The sequence below is a fragment of the Salvelinus namaycush genome, chromosome 28 (assembly GCF_016432855.1).
Source record: "Salvelinus namaycush isolate Seneca chromosome 28, SaNama_1.0, whole genome shotgun sequence".
NCBI lineage: Eukaryota > Metazoa > Chordata > Actinopteri > Salmoniformes > Salmonidae > Salvelinus > Salvelinus namaycush.
The window spans coordinates 3,661,396-3,680,746 of NC_052334.1; the positions used below are offsets into that span (position 1 = coordinate 3,661,396).

At 41.6% G+C, this 19,351-nt stretch overlaps 1 protein-coding gene across 1 annotated transcript; it reads left to right on the forward strand.

Moving 5' to 3' along the window:
* The first annotated feature begins 2,025 nt into the window (after positions 1 to 2,025).
* Positions 2,026 to 17,965, forward strand: LOC120022988 (calpain-1 catalytic subunit-like). Its single transcript, XM_038966939.1, has 19 exons — positions 2,026 to 2,267; positions 2,390 to 2,459; positions 4,227 to 4,345; positions 4,559 to 4,692; positions 4,807 to 4,981; positions 5,384 to 5,458; positions 5,607 to 5,692; positions 6,221 to 6,295; positions 6,422 to 6,471; positions 6,689 to 6,855; positions 8,211 to 8,419; positions 8,583 to 8,640; positions 11,856 to 11,913; positions 12,414 to 12,478; positions 14,048 to 14,116; positions 14,246 to 14,324; positions 16,568 to 16,684; positions 17,410 to 17,462; positions 17,939 to 17,965. The coding sequence occupies exons 1-19, from the start codon at positions 2,031 to 2,033 to the stop codon at positions 17,963 to 17,965; spliced, it is 1,923 nt and encodes a 640-aa protein (XP_038822867.1). The 5' UTR covers positions 2,026 to 2,030.
* Positions 17,966 to 19,351: the final 1,386 nt, after the last annotated feature.

Sequence of the window (19,351 nt, forward strand, 5' to 3'; positions counted from 1 at the left end):
TCTCTATATCACATTTGACATTGTCCGTAAGCTTTAGTTCATTTGCACACAAAAAAATCATACAGTGATGGAAAGACCTGTGTGTTGTCCTTGTTAATGCAGACAGAAAATGAGCTCCAACTTCTTAATCATAGCCTCAATTTTGTCCTACACATTGAATATAGTCGCAGAGAGTCCGATCATTCAGGCGAGAAAAAACATCACCCAGATAGGCCAGTCGTGTGAGAAACTCGTCATCATGCAAGTGGTCAGACAAGTGAAAATTATGGTCAGTAAAGAAAACTTTAAGCTCGTCTCTCAATTTTAAAAAACGTGTCAATACTTTGCCCCTTGATAACCAGCGCACTTTTGTATGTTGTGAAAGCATTACATGGTTGCTGCCCATATCATTGCATAATGCAGAAAATACACGAGAGTTCAGGGGACTTGCTGCGAAATTTTAACCATTTTCACTGTAGTGTCCAAAACGTATTTTAAGCTGTCAGGCATTCCCTTGGCAGCAAGAGCCTCTCAGAGGATGCTGCAGTGTACCCAAGTGGTGTCGGGGGCAACTGCTTGCACACGCGTTACCACTCCACTATGTCTCCCTGTCATGGCTTTTGCGACATCAGTACAGATACCAACACATCTTGTGTCCATTTGATGTCACAAAGCTGTCCAGTTCTTTAAAAATACCCTCTCATGTCCTGGTTTCCAGTGGTTTGCAGAAGAGTATGTCTTCCTTAATTCACCCTCCATAAATGTAGCGGACATATACCAGGAGCTGTGCCAGGCCCGCCACGTCTGTTGACTCATCCAGATGTAACGGCTAGAATTCACTGGCTTGTATGCAAAGCAGTAATTGTTTCAAAATATCTCCTGCCATGTCACTGATGAGTTGTGAAGCAGAGTTGTTTGATGAAGGCATTGTCTGTATATTTTTTTGGGCCTTTTCCCCCAGCATTGTCCCAGCCATATCCACGGCAGCAGGAAGAATTAAGTCCTCCACAATAGTATGGGGCTTGCCTGTCCTAGCCACTCGGTAGCGCACCATTACTCATCTCATATGTATATACTGTACCCGATACCATCTACTGCATCTTGCCTATGCCGTTCTGTACCATCACTCATTCATGTATCTTTATGTACACATTCTTTATCCCTTTACACTTGTGTGTATAAGGTAATTGTTGGGAAATTGTTAGGTTAGATTACTCGTTGGTTATTACTGCATTGTCGGAACTAGAAGCACAAGCATTTCGCTACACTCGCTTTAACATCTGCTAACCATGTGTATGTGACAAATAAAATTTGATTTGATATAAGACACTTCTAACCTCTTCTTATTAATGGTGTCTGTTGCTTTTATACATGTCTTACCACTCAAAAGTCATCATTATTCTCGCTCAAAAAACTCCTGTGGCTTATTTTTCAAATTGTCATGTTCTGTTTCTAAATGTCTGTGCAAGAGTGAAGGTTTCCGGTGAGAGAGTAACGGTTAATGTGATTGGAAGTTAATTATTCGACTAGGCTACCTGTATTTGACGTTGTGTTTTTATTTCGCTGAACACAAGATGGTTTAATTTAGATTTTTGGCAGTGAAACGAGGCTACTCTGGCGAGGAAAAACACCTCACCCAAATGTATAGCCTCGTTGGAAAATACAAGATGTACAGTTTGAAAATGTGAAGAATTTTCTGTTTTTAGTTGTGAATCACATTTATATTTGACGTACCCCCGACGGCATTGCACGTACCCCAGTTTGGGAGTACCTTCTGTAGACTATTCTTTCTTGCATTTTTGGGGGGACTTTTCATGTGATAGATTGGATGTAGGCTATGTATTATGAATAAGATCCTTTAAAATATAAAATAATATCTGTAAAAATGAATGTACAATATACCACTGTATTAAGTCGTTTTGTATGTCTGTTATTGTTACTTGTCATCAACACTTAATAATGCAGTATGTTATTTATATTTAGGCTCCACCTATTAATTCTGAGTATTTCTTCATTTCACCCTGGTAACAGATCCTGCATACAGTACAACAATGCCTCCTCCCGGTGTGTGTATGAGTATAATGCAGGAGCGCCACAAGAAAGAGGGTGTTGGGAGTCTTGCCAACCCAGAGAAACACAGCAACCAAGACTTTCAGCAGCTGACGCAATACTGTTTGGCCAGGGGAGTGAGGTACATCGATGAGATGTTCCCCCCAGACCATAACTCCATTGGTGATGGGCTCCTTTCCCCTGATGACATGGGCAGAGTGGTGTGGTTGAGACCAGCGGTATGACATCATCCAGATCTCCACACATTACAACACAAAGTATTAACTGATTTTAATGTGTAATTATGAATAGAAATGATAAACATTAATAGTAGGTGTAATGTGTGCATTCACTCTTACAGAAAATGGTACAGTATCCAGATTTTATTGTTGATGGACTTTCAAGGTTTGACTTTGGGCAAGGAATGGTTGGTAAGTGGAACAAACACTCAAACTAGACAGTTGTATCTCCATCTCTTCATTCAACGACTCAATCATGGACTCTTACTGACAGTTGTGGCTGCTTTGCATATGTATTGTTGTCTCTACCATCTTGCCCTTTGTGCTGTTGTCTGTGCCCAATACTGTCTGTACCATGTTTTGTGCTGCTACCAGTGGAGTGAAGTACTAAAGTAAAAACACATTAAACTACTACTTAATCGGTACTATACTTTACTATTTATATTTATTTATATTTATATTTATATTTATACTTCACTACATTTCTAAAGAAAATAATGTACTTTTTACTCCATACATTTTCCCTGACAACCAAAAGTTCTCGTTACATGTTGAATGCTAAGCAGGAACATGGTCCAATATCAACAGAACATTCCTGGTCATCCCTACTGCCTCTGGTCTGCAGGACTCACTGAACACAAATGCTTCATTTGGAAATTATGTCTGCATGCTGTATTGTGCCCCTGGCTATCCATCAATGTAAAAAAAACAAGAAATCTGGTTTGCTTAATATAAGCACTTTAATACTTATGTATATTTTTTGCAATTACATTTACTCAAGTATGACAATTGGGTACTTTTTCCACCACTGGCTGCTACCATGTTGTGCTGCTGCCATGTTGTGTTACTACCATGTTGTTGTCATGTTGTGTTTCTACCATACTGTGTTGTCATGTGTTGCTGCCATGCTATGTTGTTGTCTTAGTTCTCTCTTTATGTAGTATTGTGTTGTCTCTCTTGTTGTGTTGTCTCTCTTGTTGTGTTTTGTCCTATATTTTATATATATATATATATATATATTAACTGACTTACCTTGTTAAATAAAGGTTAAATATAATAAATAAAAAGTGGATTTCTTAGTAAGCAAGCGTCAACATATACCACACCAAGCCCCTACCACACCAAGCCCCTACCACACCAAGCCCCTACCACACCATGCTCCTACCACACCATGCCCCTACCACACCATGCTCCAACCACACCATGCCCCCACCACACCATGCTCCAACCACACCATGCCCCCACCACACCATGCTCCAACCACACCATGCCCCTACCACACCATGCGCCCACCACACCATGCTCCCACCACACCAAGCCCCTACCACACCATGCTCCTACCACACCAAGCCCCTACCACACCATGCTCCAACCACACCAAGCCCCTACCACACCATGCTCCTACCACACCATGCTCCTACCACACCATGCCCCTACCACACCATGCTCCTACCACACCATGCTCCTACCACACCATGCCCCCACCACACCATGCTCCAACCACACCATGCCCCCACCACACCATGCTCCAACCACACCATGCCCCCACCACACCATGCTCCTACCACACCATGCTCCTACCACACCATGCCTCCACCACACCATGCTCCAACCACACCATGCCCCCACCACACCATGCCCCCACCACACCATGCCCCCACCACACCATACCCCCACCACACCATGCCTCAACCACACCATGCTCCCACCACACCATGCACCCACCACACCACGCCCCAACCACACCACGCTCCCACCACACCATGCCCCCACCACACCATGCCCCCACCACACCACGCTCTCACCACACCATGCCCCCACCAAACCATGACCCCACCACACCACGCTCCCACCACACCATGCCCCCACCACACCATGCCCCCACCACACCACGCTCTCACCACACCACGCCCCTTGCATTACAAATGTCATGATGTGTATAAACTTGTCATTTTTTAGGAGATTGCTGGTTTCTTGCTTCCATTGGGGCTTTGACATTCCAGGAGCACATCCTGGAACAAGTAGTGCCCCTAAAGCAAAGCTTTAAAGAGGATTACTGCGGAATATTCCACTTCAGGGTAAATTACCTCGGGCTAACTAACTTATTAAAATAACCATCATCCTTTGAGGATGTAATGTATTGACACAGAATACATTGTAATGAAAAGCTTCTGAGCTGTATTGAGAACTCTTGAATTGTAATGAATGATGACTGCTTAGGCTGTGCCTTTCTCTAGCCATGTAGAGAATAGTCTCTGTAGGAATCATTGTCCTCTCCTCCTATCTTTCAGTTCTGGAGGTTTGGGAGGTGGGTGGACGTTGTGATCGATGACAAGCTACCAACAGTTGACGGCAGGCTCGTTTTCGTTCATTCAAAAACTCCCAATGAGTTTTGGCCCGCCTTGCTTGAGAAAGCCTATGCCAAGTATGTGAACCACATCAGTTATTTATATAAGGAACTTTCTTATATAAAATGAACAAGCATCACCTTAATCATCACCTTCATTGTTAATCTTATTTACCTGTCTTCTTCTGGCAGGGTGTGTGGCTCCTATGCAGACATGAATGCAGGGACCCCTTCAGAGGCTATGATGGACTTCACTGGAGGGGTTCACATCACTGTCAAGCTCACTGATGCTCCACCAAATCTGTGGGACCTGCTGTTCAGAGCTGCCAAGTCAAAATCGCTGATTGGGTGTGGCACACCTCAAGGGGTAGCTTTGATGAAACTTTGAACAAAATACTTCATAGGGCAGGTAGCCTAGTGGTTAGAGTGTTGGGCCAGTAACTGAACGGTTGGTGGATCAATTCCTATTGTTCCGAACAAGGCAGTTAATCCACTGTTCCCCAATAGGCTGTCATTGTAAATAACAATGTGTTCTTAACTGGCTTGCCTAGTTAAATAAAGGTTACTCTTTTTTTTAAACACATGTGTTATTAAGATACTGCATATCATCCATTGATGTCAATAACATATCTGTAGAGTAATATGAGACCTGGCGTAGTTTAACTTGTAAACACAAAAGTCCTATTTTGTGACTGAAACCTCTGTTCTGTTACGGTCCAATTACTTCACTTTATAATACCTATAATAACCTGTGTCTATTGTTCTGTAGGAAACATCAGCGAACACGGTGACACCCAACGGATTAGTGAGGGGTCATGCCTACACCGTCACAGGAGTTAAACAGGTACTGTATGGAACTAACAATCTGAGAGAAATGCTTTGGCAATATCTAGTTTCTTCCTGGAGGGAAATTGGAGCGTTTGTGTGGTTTGATTTGTTGCACAACCCAAAATTAACCCGTCTCCGTATGTTCATTCTGGTTTCTTCCACAGGTCATGAGCCAAGGCATGGTAGTGAATCTGATCCGCCTCTTCAACCCCTGGGGCCGGGGAGAGTGGAAGGGAGACTGGAGCGATAAGTAAGTATTTACAGTGTAGTCTGACGGTGACATGTCATCACACCCATTGTCTTCAAAAGGTCTTTATGAAATGTCAGCTAATCTCCCTTACCTTTTACATTGCATTCAGTAGTCACTCACAAGCAGATTTTACATTGTTGTCTCTTGTTTTGTGTTTTTAACTTGAAATGACACATTTCTAGTTTCCCTAAAGCTAATTTAAGCCCCCCCCCCCGTTCCTGAAAAACAAGTTGTTCTGTCAAAAGACTGATAATCCAGTCTAAGCATTACATTTTCACTCAGCTGACCTTCGTGTAAAGTTACTGTATGTAATGGTACTGTATGTAATAGTATGTTCCTTCATGTAAGGTCATAAAAGTCTGCCAAATATTTGCATACAGCAAGGTTTATGGTTTTGCTCTCACTGAGGCTTGCTTACGATATGATGTCTGTGACTAACAGCATAACATTTGAAAACTACTTAAGACTTTTCCCAAGAGCCTTTTTCCCAGATCACCTATTGATGTTTAACATTTGCTTTCCTGTCAGGTCTTCCATGTGGCAAACAGTGAGTCCTGACGATCGGAAGATGTGTCTGTCAGTGGAAGAGGATGGGGAATTCTGGTAAACCATATAATGCAGAAATTTGTTTGCAGACCATGTTAATAAGTGACAACAACTGACACATGCAGCATTTCAAGTGATGATATTTCAACACCTTATCGTTCACAATTTTGCTTGTCTTCTCAGGATGACAATGAAACATTTCTGTGAGCACTTCGCAGACGTGGATATCTGTTGTCTGTGCCCTGATTTTCTCGATGGCAACTCCACTTGTCATTGGACCCCCTCATTCCACGATGGCAGATGGGTTGCAGGAACCACTGCTGGTGGTTGCATGAATTTCCCAAGTAAATCTTACCTTGAATGACACGGAATTATATGCAGTTCATGATGACTACAACATTTCCTGAATCTACAGTCAAAATATCCATATTCTTTTGTGTTGTCTCCCAGACAGTTTCTGGACAAATCCCCAGTATCGAGTGAAGATTGGGGGATTGAGCGGGAACTGCTCTGAGACACAGGGGGACAACAACATGTTGGTGTCTCTGATGCAAAAGCCTGATAAAAGAAACAGATGCCTGGTCAAAAGTCTCCACATCGGCTTCTCCATCTTTGAGGTCAGTGCCCTTCTTTGGTGCACATGTTTCATAAACCGTATAACACTTTTCACATACGACCCACATATCACACTTCTCACATATGACCCAGATGATAAGCCCTATAACACTTCTCACATATGACCCAGATGATAAGCCCTATAACACTTCTCACACATGACCCAGATGATAAGCCCTATAACACTTCTCACATATGACCCAGATGATAAGCCCTATAACACTTCTCACACATGACCCAGATGATAAGCCCTATAACACTTCTCACCAACGACCCAGAAGCACTACATTTGCTGCTGAAAATGTGTATTTCTACAAAGAAACTGACATGTCTAGACTTTGATCTAAAGCAATTAAAACAAGTTTATCTACAAAGCTTTTTTATAAATCATTAAAACATTTAAAAATATGATCCAGACACAATTTTCCAACATGAACCTACAAGTATAATGTCATCCCATAAGAGTAAATTCAACAGCCCAGATATGCTATTGTTCCTGCTATTGAATTGTATATGTTTTATTTTCTACAGGTGCCTGACCAAGTAAGCCACTTTTATACATAATTTTCACAAATACAGTTATACAGGAGCTAACAAAATACACTGTTGCTCTAGATAGGCCTGTGCATTCTCCTTGGTCTGTAGTTTCTGTTGTACTATGGTTGTGCAACCTGGTCTCAGAGTATTTCGCATTATTATGTATGTAAATCTGAGATAACCCATTTATTATGACATGTTACTTTTGGTATAGTTACATCCCAAAGTTGGTAAAAACAAAAGGAGGGTGGTTGGGTAGGCATAGAACGTTAATATCTAGCAATCCAAAGGTTGCGAGTTCCAATCTCCTCGAGGACAATTTTAGAAAATTAGCCATTTTTGAACAGCATACTACTTTACAACTACTTAGCATGTAGCTAAACCTTCCCTGAACCGTAACCTTAACCCTTTAACCTAACTCCTAACTTTAACCCTAATCCCTAACCCCTAGCCTAGCTAACGTTAGAGAGCTAGCTGATGTTAGCCACCTACCTAGAATTCACTACAGATTGTACGTTTTGCGAATTCTTAACATATAATATGAATTGTAATTCGTAACTTAACATACGTAATGGACCTCCACAAATTAACACATACCATACGAAACGTAACATATCATACTAAATGGAGTGTCTCAGATCTACTTATAGAATAATACGAAATGGTCTGAGACCAGGTTGGGTTGTTGCACAACTATTATATAACATATATACGACCAAGTAGCTTTGTTTAATTGTTGCATTACGGTTCAAAAGTAACATTTTATTAAGACATATTTTAGCACAGCCTTTTGTAATTTGTGGTTTTATTGTGATCTCAGTTCAAAGGACAGAGTGGGAAGTTTTCTGCCTCCTTCTTCAGCAACAATGTGCCTGTCGCCCAATCGAAGAACTACCTGAACGCTCGGGAAGTGATGGAGTTCTTCAGGCTGAAACCTGGTGAATACCTGATCGTGCCGTCAACTTTCAAACCAAATGAAACCGCCTCCTTCATCCTGTCCATCCTCTCCAAGGCAGAGACACACATCCAGTAAGCACAGCCCCACCCCATAACCACATGAATAATAATGTCCATTTTTTTCTCCAATATTGTTATTGTATTTTTTATATAGTCTGTGATCATAGCTAACATTAGGTCTCACTATAATTAATGTATTCATAACAGAAACAAAATGGTACATTTTTTTCCTCAGTGAAAACTCAAATGACCAAGATATGGAGGATATCTTGTTTTCCCCGAAAACCCCAAAGGTATTTAAGGCCAAAAGTGTTTCATCCCTCATATTTATGTAGGTGTATTTTAATGTAACACTGGTATTGCTTTGCTTCCACCTCCTTTATAGCTCATTAAAACACTATTTACATTTTTTTAGCCCACATCTACAGACACATTTGAATTCAACGGAGGAGAACTGGATGACAAAAGAACTCTGTTTCAGAAGTATTCTGATGAGGCAAGTTCAGAGTATTTTTGATTTTTAACAACAACAACAAAAAAGGTATTGCAAAGTCAAATTAAAGACATAACCGGAGAAATAAAAAGCTGTCAAAGAAGACTAATCGTTTAAATTAATTGAAGCCAAACTTGAACATTAGAAACAGTTTTAGTTCAAGTTCAAGCATTGGCCAATTAAAATTGTTGACGTAGTTGCACTTGATCAAAGGCTACATGTTAGCTGTTCCCATTACATAATCTGGCATATTTAGCCCTTTGCTAACCTCACCAGGTGGCCGTGTTTATATTTGGTTCAAAATTGACACTGCTACATAAAGAATCATCACAACTATAGGGTTACATACATTAGGCCACATTTACATGTACAACATTTTATAACCATCTATTTCGTCACGTATGTGTTATTTGACCCAAGGATCAATAGTGGATAGTTTTTTTCCTCGAATTAAAACCTTGCCCCGAATGGGTTACGAACTCACGGCACCTCACTGTTTCTTGGCTTGCCAACTTAGTGAGTCACTAATTAGTGATAGCAGTAAGAGGTAAATTTGACAAGATCTTGAGCCTCTTCTACTTTTTATTTTATTTTTTACAACATACGGATTGAAACGTACATGTTGTATAATCGTACATCTTGACTGCTGTGGAAGCACATGGATGTGTGTGGAGCGGATAGGCAACAACGTGGGATTTTGTCCTATATGTGAACACGAGCTTTGTCTAACATAACGTTAGTAAAGTAGCCTGGTCATGGACGCAATGATCATACATAGCACTCTACACTTGAGACAGACCAAGTGAATTTGAACGAAAGTAAACCTTGAATTTGGAAGTTTAAATACAGTATATCCCTCTGGTAGGCAAGTTTACCTATTTCAACAAATGCCTTTTTTTTTTGCATACATTTTTTAAGGTCCAGTGCAGTCAAAAACATGATTTTGCTGTGTTTTATCAGAGAGGAAAGATTTACTCCGCCCAAAATGTGTCCGTGAGAGATAAGCCCTTTTATGAATGGAGGTCCATGAGAGAGTGTCGATTTACGTGAGGCTTATAAGATCGAATAGAAATGTTGTAATTTTTAGGCTGTTTCAAATGTACTGATGTATACAAAACATTAGGAACATCTTCTCTTTCCGTGACATAGACAAACCAGGTCAAAGCTATGATCCCTTATTAATGTCACCTGTTCATTTCACTTCAATCAGTGTAGATGAAGGGGAGGAGACAGGTTAAAGAAGGATTTTTAAGCCTTGAGGCAATTTAGACATGGATTGTGTATGTGTGCCATTCAGAGGGTGAATGGGCAAGTCAAAATATTTAAGACCATTCTTTGAACAGGATATGGATAGTAGGTTCCAGGTTCACTGGTTTGAGTGTGTCAAGAACTGCAACACTGCTGGGTTTTTCACACTCAACAGTTTCCTGTGTGTATCAAGAATGGTCCAGCACCCAAAGGACATCCAGCCAACTTGACACAACTGTGGGAAGCATTGGAGTCAACATGGGCCAGCATCCCTGTGGAATGCTTTCGACACCTTGTAGAGTCCATGCCCCAACGAATTGAGGCTGTTCTGAAAAAAAGGGGGTGAAACTCAATATCAGGAAGGTGTTCCTAATGTTTTGTACACTCAGTGTAAGTGGATGCATGCAGCATTCCGGAAACTTTGGGCAAAAACGACTTAGTTGACCCTGTTGTTCACACACGTATCTGCCCTGTTATTGGTTAGAATGGTCCCAACTGGCCTCCCGGGTGGCGCAGTGGTCTAGGGCACTGCATCGCAGTGCTAACTGCGCCACCAGAGTCTCTGGGTTCGCGCCCAGGCTCTGTCGCAGCCGGCCGCGACCGGGAGGTCCGTGGGGCGACGCACAATTGGCATAGCGTCGTCAGGGTTAGGGAAGGTTTGGCCGGTAGGGATATCCTTGTCTCATCGCGCTCCAGCGACTCCTGTGGCGGGCCGGGCGCAGTGCGCGCTAACGAAGGGGGCCAGGTACACGGTGTTTCCTCCGACACATTGGTGCGGCTGGCTTCCGGGTTGGAGGCGCGCTGTGTTAAGAAGCAGTGCGGCTTGGTTGGGTTGTGCTTCGGAGGATGCATGGCTTTCGACCTTCGTCTCTCCCGAGCCCGTACGGGAGTTGTAGCGATGAGACAAGATAGTAATTACTAGCGATTGGATACCACGAAAATTGGGGAGAAAATGGGATAAAAAAAATAAAAAAAGAATGGTCCCAACTGATCTTGCCTGCCTTCAAACATAGAAGACATATCTTTCCAATGTTAGAGCGGTCATTCAGCTGTCTTGTCAATATAATAGATCGTCTTTGGTTTTAAATATATTTCCAAACTATGATTTTGGAATAATACTGTGAAATTGTGAAAATTAAGATAAGGCTCTTTTACTGTAAGAGCTGTTTAAAACGGCTACCTGAAATGTTTGCCTGTTTTTGGTGGGATGGAGTTGTGGCCTATATTGACATCACCAGCCGGTAAATTAGTTAATAGACCAATAAGAATGAGACTTCCAAACCTCTCTGCCAATAATAGCTAGTTTTTAGTTTTCTCCTCCCCACTCAGACCACTCTCAGACAGTCCTAGCAAAATTCTTGCTTGAAAAATTGCTATTTGCTAAAAAGCTATTTTTGTTTCTTTTTGACCGTTTTAATTTAAAACAATCACAGTAAGGTACTTAATTGTTACACAGAAATTATTTGATATTGAGAAAAAAAAACTGCTGCATTGTCCCTTTTAAGATCTTTGAAAGGTTGACGCAGAATTTGTTACAGGAAATAATCACTCCCACCTGGCGAGATTAGCATACGGCTAAATGTGCCAGATTATGAAATGGGAACAGCTAATATATAGCCTTTGAACTACGTCGACGATTTTAATTAGCTGATTCTTAAACTTGAACTAAAGTTTAAACTTTTTATAATTTTCGTAAATATGGCCCCATTATTTTTAACTAATCGTAAAAAATAATAATAACAGTATCATTTTCTTTTTACTAAAAAGTTTGAGGTGGTGAATGCTGAACAGCTTCAGAGCTGTCTGAATGAAAATCTGATCCAAGGTATGTAAAGAGAAAATCTATTGTAATGTATAGTGTTGGGCACTGATATAAAAAATCTATATCGATATCAGTAGCATTTTTTCGGACCAAAATCAATATCTTAACGGTTTGAATAAATAACAATGCAACTTCCGCGGCTTTATGAAGTTCAGACAACTGCTTGCTGATGGCCCATGGGCCAGGTGTGAATGTTCTGGGGGTCTAAACTATCCAACCATTAGGAAGCCCGTTGATAGCTCATCAGCAGACAGTGAAGTACGCTATAAATTGAGAGCATGTGAGAAGGTTTAATGCATGCAGGAACAGTCATGTATTTTTCTTTTACATAATGTAGGTTAACAGATATCACGTTATGCCTTGCTCATATCGATATCATATCGAATAATCGATATTGGTGCCCGCCACTAGTTCTGAATAAAATCAGGAGTTTGTACACAGAGAATTGTTTAAAAAGGATCTGTATGGTTTTCTAATGTGCCATCTTTTCCCATGTTATACAGGAAATACAAAGAAAACACAAGGCTTCAGCTTGGAGTCCTGTCGCAGCATGGTGGCCTTAATGGATGTATCCTTCATGAGCTTAGTGACAGTCTCCCATGATGTTTTCTGTTATGAAACACCTTGAACAGTACTTTACAAGAGTACATTGTTCAACACTTCCATGTAGCAGTAAAATATGTGAATGAATGTATGAGTCTCTATGGTATTGACTAGAGAGAGAGAGAGAGAGAATTAGTTTAATTTTTCATCTTCATGTAATCTGAAAACGAGTTTACAAACCCAGCAATCTGAATTGGGAAAGGGAAAATACCACAAATAAAGTTACACCAACATAAAACAGACCACAAACAAACAGCGTTATCCCACTACATGTCAAAATGTCAACCGTTTTTTTAATCTGCCCTTGGGATATTCCCTTAACCCAGGGGTTACCAAATGTGTTTGGTCCACTACCTCATTTTGATATCTGAAAATTCTCACGACCCCATCAATGCAAAAATGTTTTATTTCATTAACTGCCAATGTTAACTTTTATATTTTGATCGGGGTGTATTCATTACATCTCAGAGTAATGTGCTCAACTCTTTTGGATGCCAGTTGCTCTCAGTGTGTCATATAATGCATCCATATGGCAGAGGGAGACACATTCATAACTAGAGTGCAGAGGCCTGCTTGCCGTTCCCGCCATAGATCAAATAAAACATTTTTATCAAATCAAACTTTATTTGTCACATGCGCCGAATACAACAAGTGTAGACCTTACCGTGAAATTCTTACTTACAAGCCCTTAACCAACAGTGCAGTTCAAGAGGAAAATATTTACCAAATAAACTAAAGTAAAACATTTAAAATAATAAAAAGTAACACAATAACATAACAACAACGAGGCTTTATACAGGGGGAACCGGTACCGAGTCAGCATGCGGGGGTACAGGTTAGAGGTAATGTGTACATGTAGGTAGGGGTGAAGTGACTATGTATAGATAATAAACAGCGAGCAGTGTAAAAAACAAATGGAGGGGGGGGTCAATGTAAATAGTCCGGTGGCCATTTGATTAATTGTTCAGCCGTCTTATGGCTTGGGGGTAGAAGCTGTTAAGGAGCCTTTTGTCCTAGTCTTGGCGCTCCGGTACCGCTTGCAGTGCGGTAGCAAAGAAAACAGTCTATGACTTGGGTGACTGGAGTCTCTGACAATTTTATGGGCTTTCCTCTGACACCGCCTATTATATAGGTCCTGGATGGCAGGAAGCTTGGCCCCAGTGATGTACTGGGCAGTACGCACTACCCTCTGTAGCGCCTTACGGTCAGATGCCGAGCAGTTGCCATACCAGGCAGTGATGCAACCAGTCAGGATGGTCTCGATTGTGTAGTTATCTGACAAAGGTATTGATGTGAGTTTCTGTGCCTCTGCCTCCCTACACATTTTTTCACCATATAATTTGCAGACGGTAATATCAAAGTCTCTGCAATAGTGTGTGGTTTCATAGCGTAGTGGGCCTTTCACCGTGAGAATGATTCAAGTGCAACGGTCAAGTGCAGCCTTTTCCCATGATCTAAGGGCACTTTCTGGTAGAGTTGTATCTAAAATGTTATATTTTGCCTTTGTAGATTTCCTTAACCATTCCTTCTCCAGACATCAATCACTGGAAAACTGAACGTTGCTGAATTTCTACGTCTATGGAGAAAAGTTACAGAGTACAAGGTAAATTAATTAGTAGGTCTGTGGCAAAACCTGTATCGAGTTATAAATATGTTATTATTATTAAGTTCTTCAAATTTTCCAAGTAAAATTTACCTGAAAGTATTATTATTATTTTCTTACATCATCCAGGACATCTTCTTCCGCACAGATGTAGACCGTTCTGGAATGTTGTCGTTGAGTGAACTGAGGAACGCAATCATGGCTTCAGGTAACTTTCGACAAGACAAACAAACAAACCAAAAAAGACTTTAGGGCCTAATGTAAAATCAGGAAAACTTAACATCAGTGCATGATTTATGCACAAGTCTGAGTTAGGATAATCAGGTTAGCAGTCAGTCCTTAAATTTGAAATAATCCAAACAGATGGGATGGGCTATACAGTAACTCCAACTAGAGGCCTTCACAGGTCCAAAAAGTTGGACCTGTTCTGAAATGGACCTGGGGCTTTCCCATCCATTTTTTTTTAAACATAGAGACCCATTCCAAACGGACCTAAGGACAACTAGACCAGTTCCGTACAGACCTGGTCAGATCCAGACCCGGTCCGATCCGAGTGAGGGAAGCAGTAGAAATGTCAATTTTTAAGCTACTTTATTAACCGAAGCTGATAAAGCGCCAGGGAGAGGAGGTAGAGAGAGGTTAGCTCTAGCAGAGGCCGTGCTGTGTGTGTAGGATAATGCGAGTGTGAGCGAGTGACACTGGTGCAGGGAGAAGGGAGAGAGGGAGAGACAGCAACCAACCAAGCTGACTCGCATTATAGTAGATTAATAGCTGCCATAGCTAGGTTATTTATCATCCCATATGATTACATAGTACCTGTCTTGACTCCATCAAACTGCATAAATTCTCTCTCTCTTGCTCTCTCAGAACCATGTGTAGTAGGTTTGAAGCCTGTCGTTTCACACAGAATGAACATATTTTAGGCCCTTTAGACTGATGATGGTTTTGAAGCTTTTTGCTGAGAATTTCTTCCCATAATAATGTTAGGAAGCTTAGATGTTATTTGAGGAAGTGGAATTTGCCTGTGCAGACGAGGTAGACGGCTTGCAGCTAGCCACATACTGTAACTGGCTATAGCCACTCTAAAGTCACAATTTCAAATCAAATCAAATTGTCACAAGCGCCGAATACAACGAATTCACCTTACAGTGAAATGCTTACTTACGAACCCCTAACCAACAATGCAGTTTATAAAATATATATATATGAATAAGAAATAAAAGTAACAAATAATTAAAGAGCAGCCGTAAAATAACAATAGTGAGATTTATATACAGGGGGGTACCGGTACAGAGTCAATGTACCGGTTAGTTGAGGTAATATGTACATGTAGGTAGAGTTATTAAAGTGACTATGCATAGATGATAACAACAGAGAGTAACAGCGGTGTAAAAGGGGGGGGAAATGCAAATAGTCTGGGTAGCCATTTGATTAGATGTTCAGGAGTCTTATGGCTTGGGGGTAGAAGCTGTTTAGAATCCTCTTGGACCTAGACTTGGTGCTTGCCGTGCGGTGGCAGAGAGAACAGTCTATGACTAGGGTAGCTAGAGTCTTTGACAATTATTAGGGCTCTCCTATGACACCGCCAGGTATAGAGGTCCTGGATGACAGGAAGCTTGGCCCCAGTGATGTACTGGGTCGTTTGCACTACCCTCCGTAGTGCCTTGCGGTCGGAGGCCGAGCAGTTGCCATACCAGGCAGTGATGCAACCAGTCAGGATGGTCTCGATTGTGCAGCTGTAGAACCTTTTGAGGATCTGAGGACCCATGGCAAATCTTTTCAGTCTCCTGGGGGGGGAATAGGTTTTGTCATGCCCTCTTCACGACGTTGAGGGAGAGGTTGTTGTGGGGCCAGGTCTCTGACCTCCTCACTATAGGCTGTCTCATCATTGTCGGTGATCAGGCCTACCACTATTGTGTCATCGGCAAACTTAATGATGGTGTTGGAGTCGTGCCTGGCCGTGCAGTCATGAGTGAACAGGGAGTACAGGAGGGGACTGAGCACACACCCCTGAGGGGCCCCTGTGTTGAGGATCAGTGTGGCGCATGTGTTGTTACCTACCCTAACCACCTAGGGGCGGCCCGTCAGGAAGTCCAGGATCCAGGTGCAGAGGGAGGTGTTTAGTCCAAGGGTCCTTAGCTTATTAATGAGCTTTGAGGGCACTACGGTGTTGAACGCTTAACACAATTTGGCCCATTGTCTGGCATGATCGACAACATCTGTATTTTTACAGGGGCTAGTTTGTATTTTGAACCTTCCACACTTGTGGCATTTAATTCAATAAGTTCCTGTCACAACACCCATCATAATTTCACTCACTGCAGATACCTCTACTATTAGGGTAAGACTAAACATTAGTCCATTTACATGACAGCTGATGCGTAATACATCTTACCCAGTGAACTAAAGGTGTGAGATGTGAACCCAGTCTGCCTCTCTTCTCCTTTACAGGGATCAGGGTGGGTGATGACATGTTAAACCTGATGGCTCTGCGCTACGGTGGATCTTCTGGAAACATCAGCCTGGAGAGTTTCATCAGCCTCGTTCTACGCATGAATTGCATGGCCAGTAAGTCCACAAAATGAATAGTTCACAATACATCTTTGTGCATGCACACAAGACACGTTCCTCATTATGTCCGTCGTGGCACTCACAGGGTTTCCTCATTATGTCCGTCGTGGCACCCACAGGGTTTCCTCATTATGTCTGTCGTGGCACTCACAGGGTTTCCTCATTATGTCTGCCGTGCCACTCACAGGGTTTCCTCATTATGTCCGTCGTGGCACTCACAGGGTTTCCTCATTATGTCCGTCGTGCCACTCACAGGGTTTCCTCATTATGTCTGCCGTGACACTCACAGGGTTTCCTCATTATGTCTGCCGTGCCACTCACAGGGTTTCCTCATTATGTCTGCCGTGCCACTCACAGGGTGAACCTCATTATGTCTGCCGTGCCACTCACAGGGTTTCCTCATTATGTCTGCCGTGACACTCACAGGGTGAACCTCATTATGTCTGCCGTGCCACTCACAGGGTGAACCTCATTATGTCTGCCGTGACACTCACAGGGTTTCCTCATTATGTCTGATTAGAAAACTAATTAGGTTCACCCTGTGAGTGGCACGGCAGACATAATGAGGAAACCCTGTGAGTGGCACGGCAGACATAATGAGGAAACCCTGTGAGTGGCACGGCAGACATAATGAGGAAACCCTGTACTAGATGAGGGTTTGAAGCCACGGTACTGTGTTTGTCTACATTGTAAATAATGTAATTCACTTCCTTTCTCAACAGACATTTTCCGACAACTCAATGATGGAGGGGTCATATCTCTTCAAGAGAATGAGGTAATAAACAGTTCATAAAGTTACTCATCACCAGGGGTTTTCAACTCAATGTTGGATGGGTCATATCTCTTCAAGAGAATGAGGTAATGAACAGTTCATAAAGTTACTCATCACCAGGGGTTTTCAACTCAATGATGGAGGGGTCATATCTCTTCAAGAGAATGAGGTAATGAACAGTTCATAAAGTTACTCATCACCAGGGGTTTTCAACTCCAGTCCTACAGTACGTTTTGAACCTTTGACTGTATGCCAACGTTATGAGATGGCACACCTTCCCAGTTGTCAAGACAACGGAGAATAACGTAAAATGTTTATTGCATTTCATTTGGGGACATTTCTTGTTGGAAGAGGTCCACTCAGAGGTCAAACCCAACTTGATACTATTATATGCACTAATATACACTACATGTATACTAATATATACTGCACTAATATACACTACATGATGTTTCTCGATTTTTTTTCTTTTCTTCCAGTGGATGTACATCTCTATGTATACATAAACTGCAGACCAACTTGGACGGACAGAAGACGGCAGTTGGAATCGTGAGATTTTGGGGGGGGGGAAAAGCATGCTAAGGTGGTGCTTTGCTGGACAAACCATTCCTTTGTGCTGCAGCAGTTTCAGGGGGATTTGTTGCACTTTTGAGATGTGAAGCTCCTGCAGTTCAAAGAGAGCACTCAAGATCGGGTGCTTAGTAAGTGACTGTACTCTTGAAATTGATGCGTTCATAGGCTTTAAAACATAATGGGTTACATTCTGGTACACATCTGGTACATTATATTTTATATTTGCTAATGTGGTAGTTTGTGTTTTTGTTTCTGGGTATACTGTAAGGGTTATTAAGGTCCTAACTGTATATGTGTAGAGCAGTGGTCTCCATCTCTAATAGTTCTGGAGAGCTACTTTAAAAAAAAAATATATATATATACATGTAACCTTTTTTTAATTAGGCAAGTCAGTTAAGAACAAATTCTTATTTACAATGACAGCCTACACCAGCCAAACCTGGATGAGGCTGGGCCAATTGAGTGGCGCCCTATTGGACTCCCAATCACAACCGGTTGTGATACAGCCTGGATTCGAACCAGGGTGTCTGTAGTGCCTTAAACCACTGTGCCACTCGGGAGCCCACTTGCGAGCCCACTACTGTAGGTGTGCAGGCTTTTGGTCCAGCCCTGCACTAACACAACTGATTAGACTGACGGTGGTCCAGACTGAGGATCACCTGTTTATTTGAAACAGATGTGTTAGTGCAACAAACAAAAAAACAACACAGAATAACTAGACTATTAACTATTCAAAACTCAAACCTTTTTTTCTATACCAGCAACTAACATCCATTGGATTCTATATTAGTTTTTATCTTTGCCTAGTAGTGTATTCTCTGCATATTTAGAATGTCTACTACCTTTCATTATCCATGTAACCGTGGTGATATATTGATTGTTGGGTTTTATATTCGTTTTTTTGTTGTTGTTAAATAGAAATGCAGTCATATAACTTCTCCTATGATGGTTTGACGCAATCGGGCTCGTGTTCTATTGTCTACACAAGTATTGGATTAGTAATGCGAATAAAAACTAAAGGGGAAAAAAAACTCCTTGTTCTACTCTTTATAACACCTTCATTGTATTGCCTTGTATTCATAAAACAAGGTTGCGTGCTATTTAAATGATTATGATGTCATTCAAGGAGTTTCTAAATGGATACAAGCTTTGACAACCGACTTTAAACAAATGATCCCTGCTGTGCTTTGTTGCTCGAAACCAGAGAGCGAGAGGAAAAACGAGTGTTAATTCTGCCCAAAATCTGTCCATATTAAGTAGATCATTAATTATTACCGAGTGGCTACGGTTGCGGATTTTCTGGAATCTGATTTGCCGTG

Bases quoted from the DNA above. Each gene is read 5' to 3' on its own strand.
- LOC120022988 (XM_038966939.1), top strand. From the start codon at position 2,031: ATGCCTCCTCCCGGTGTGTGTATGAGTATAATGCAGGAGCGCCACAAG. The intron at 2,268-2,389 runs GTATGACATCAT...TCACTCTTACAG, and splicing joins TGGTGTGGTTGAGACCAGCG to AAAATGGTACAGTATCCAGA. The intron at 5,693-6,220 runs GTAAGTATTTAC...CTTTCCTGTCAG, and splicing joins AAGGGAGACTGGAGCGATAA to GTCTTCCATGTGGCAAACAG.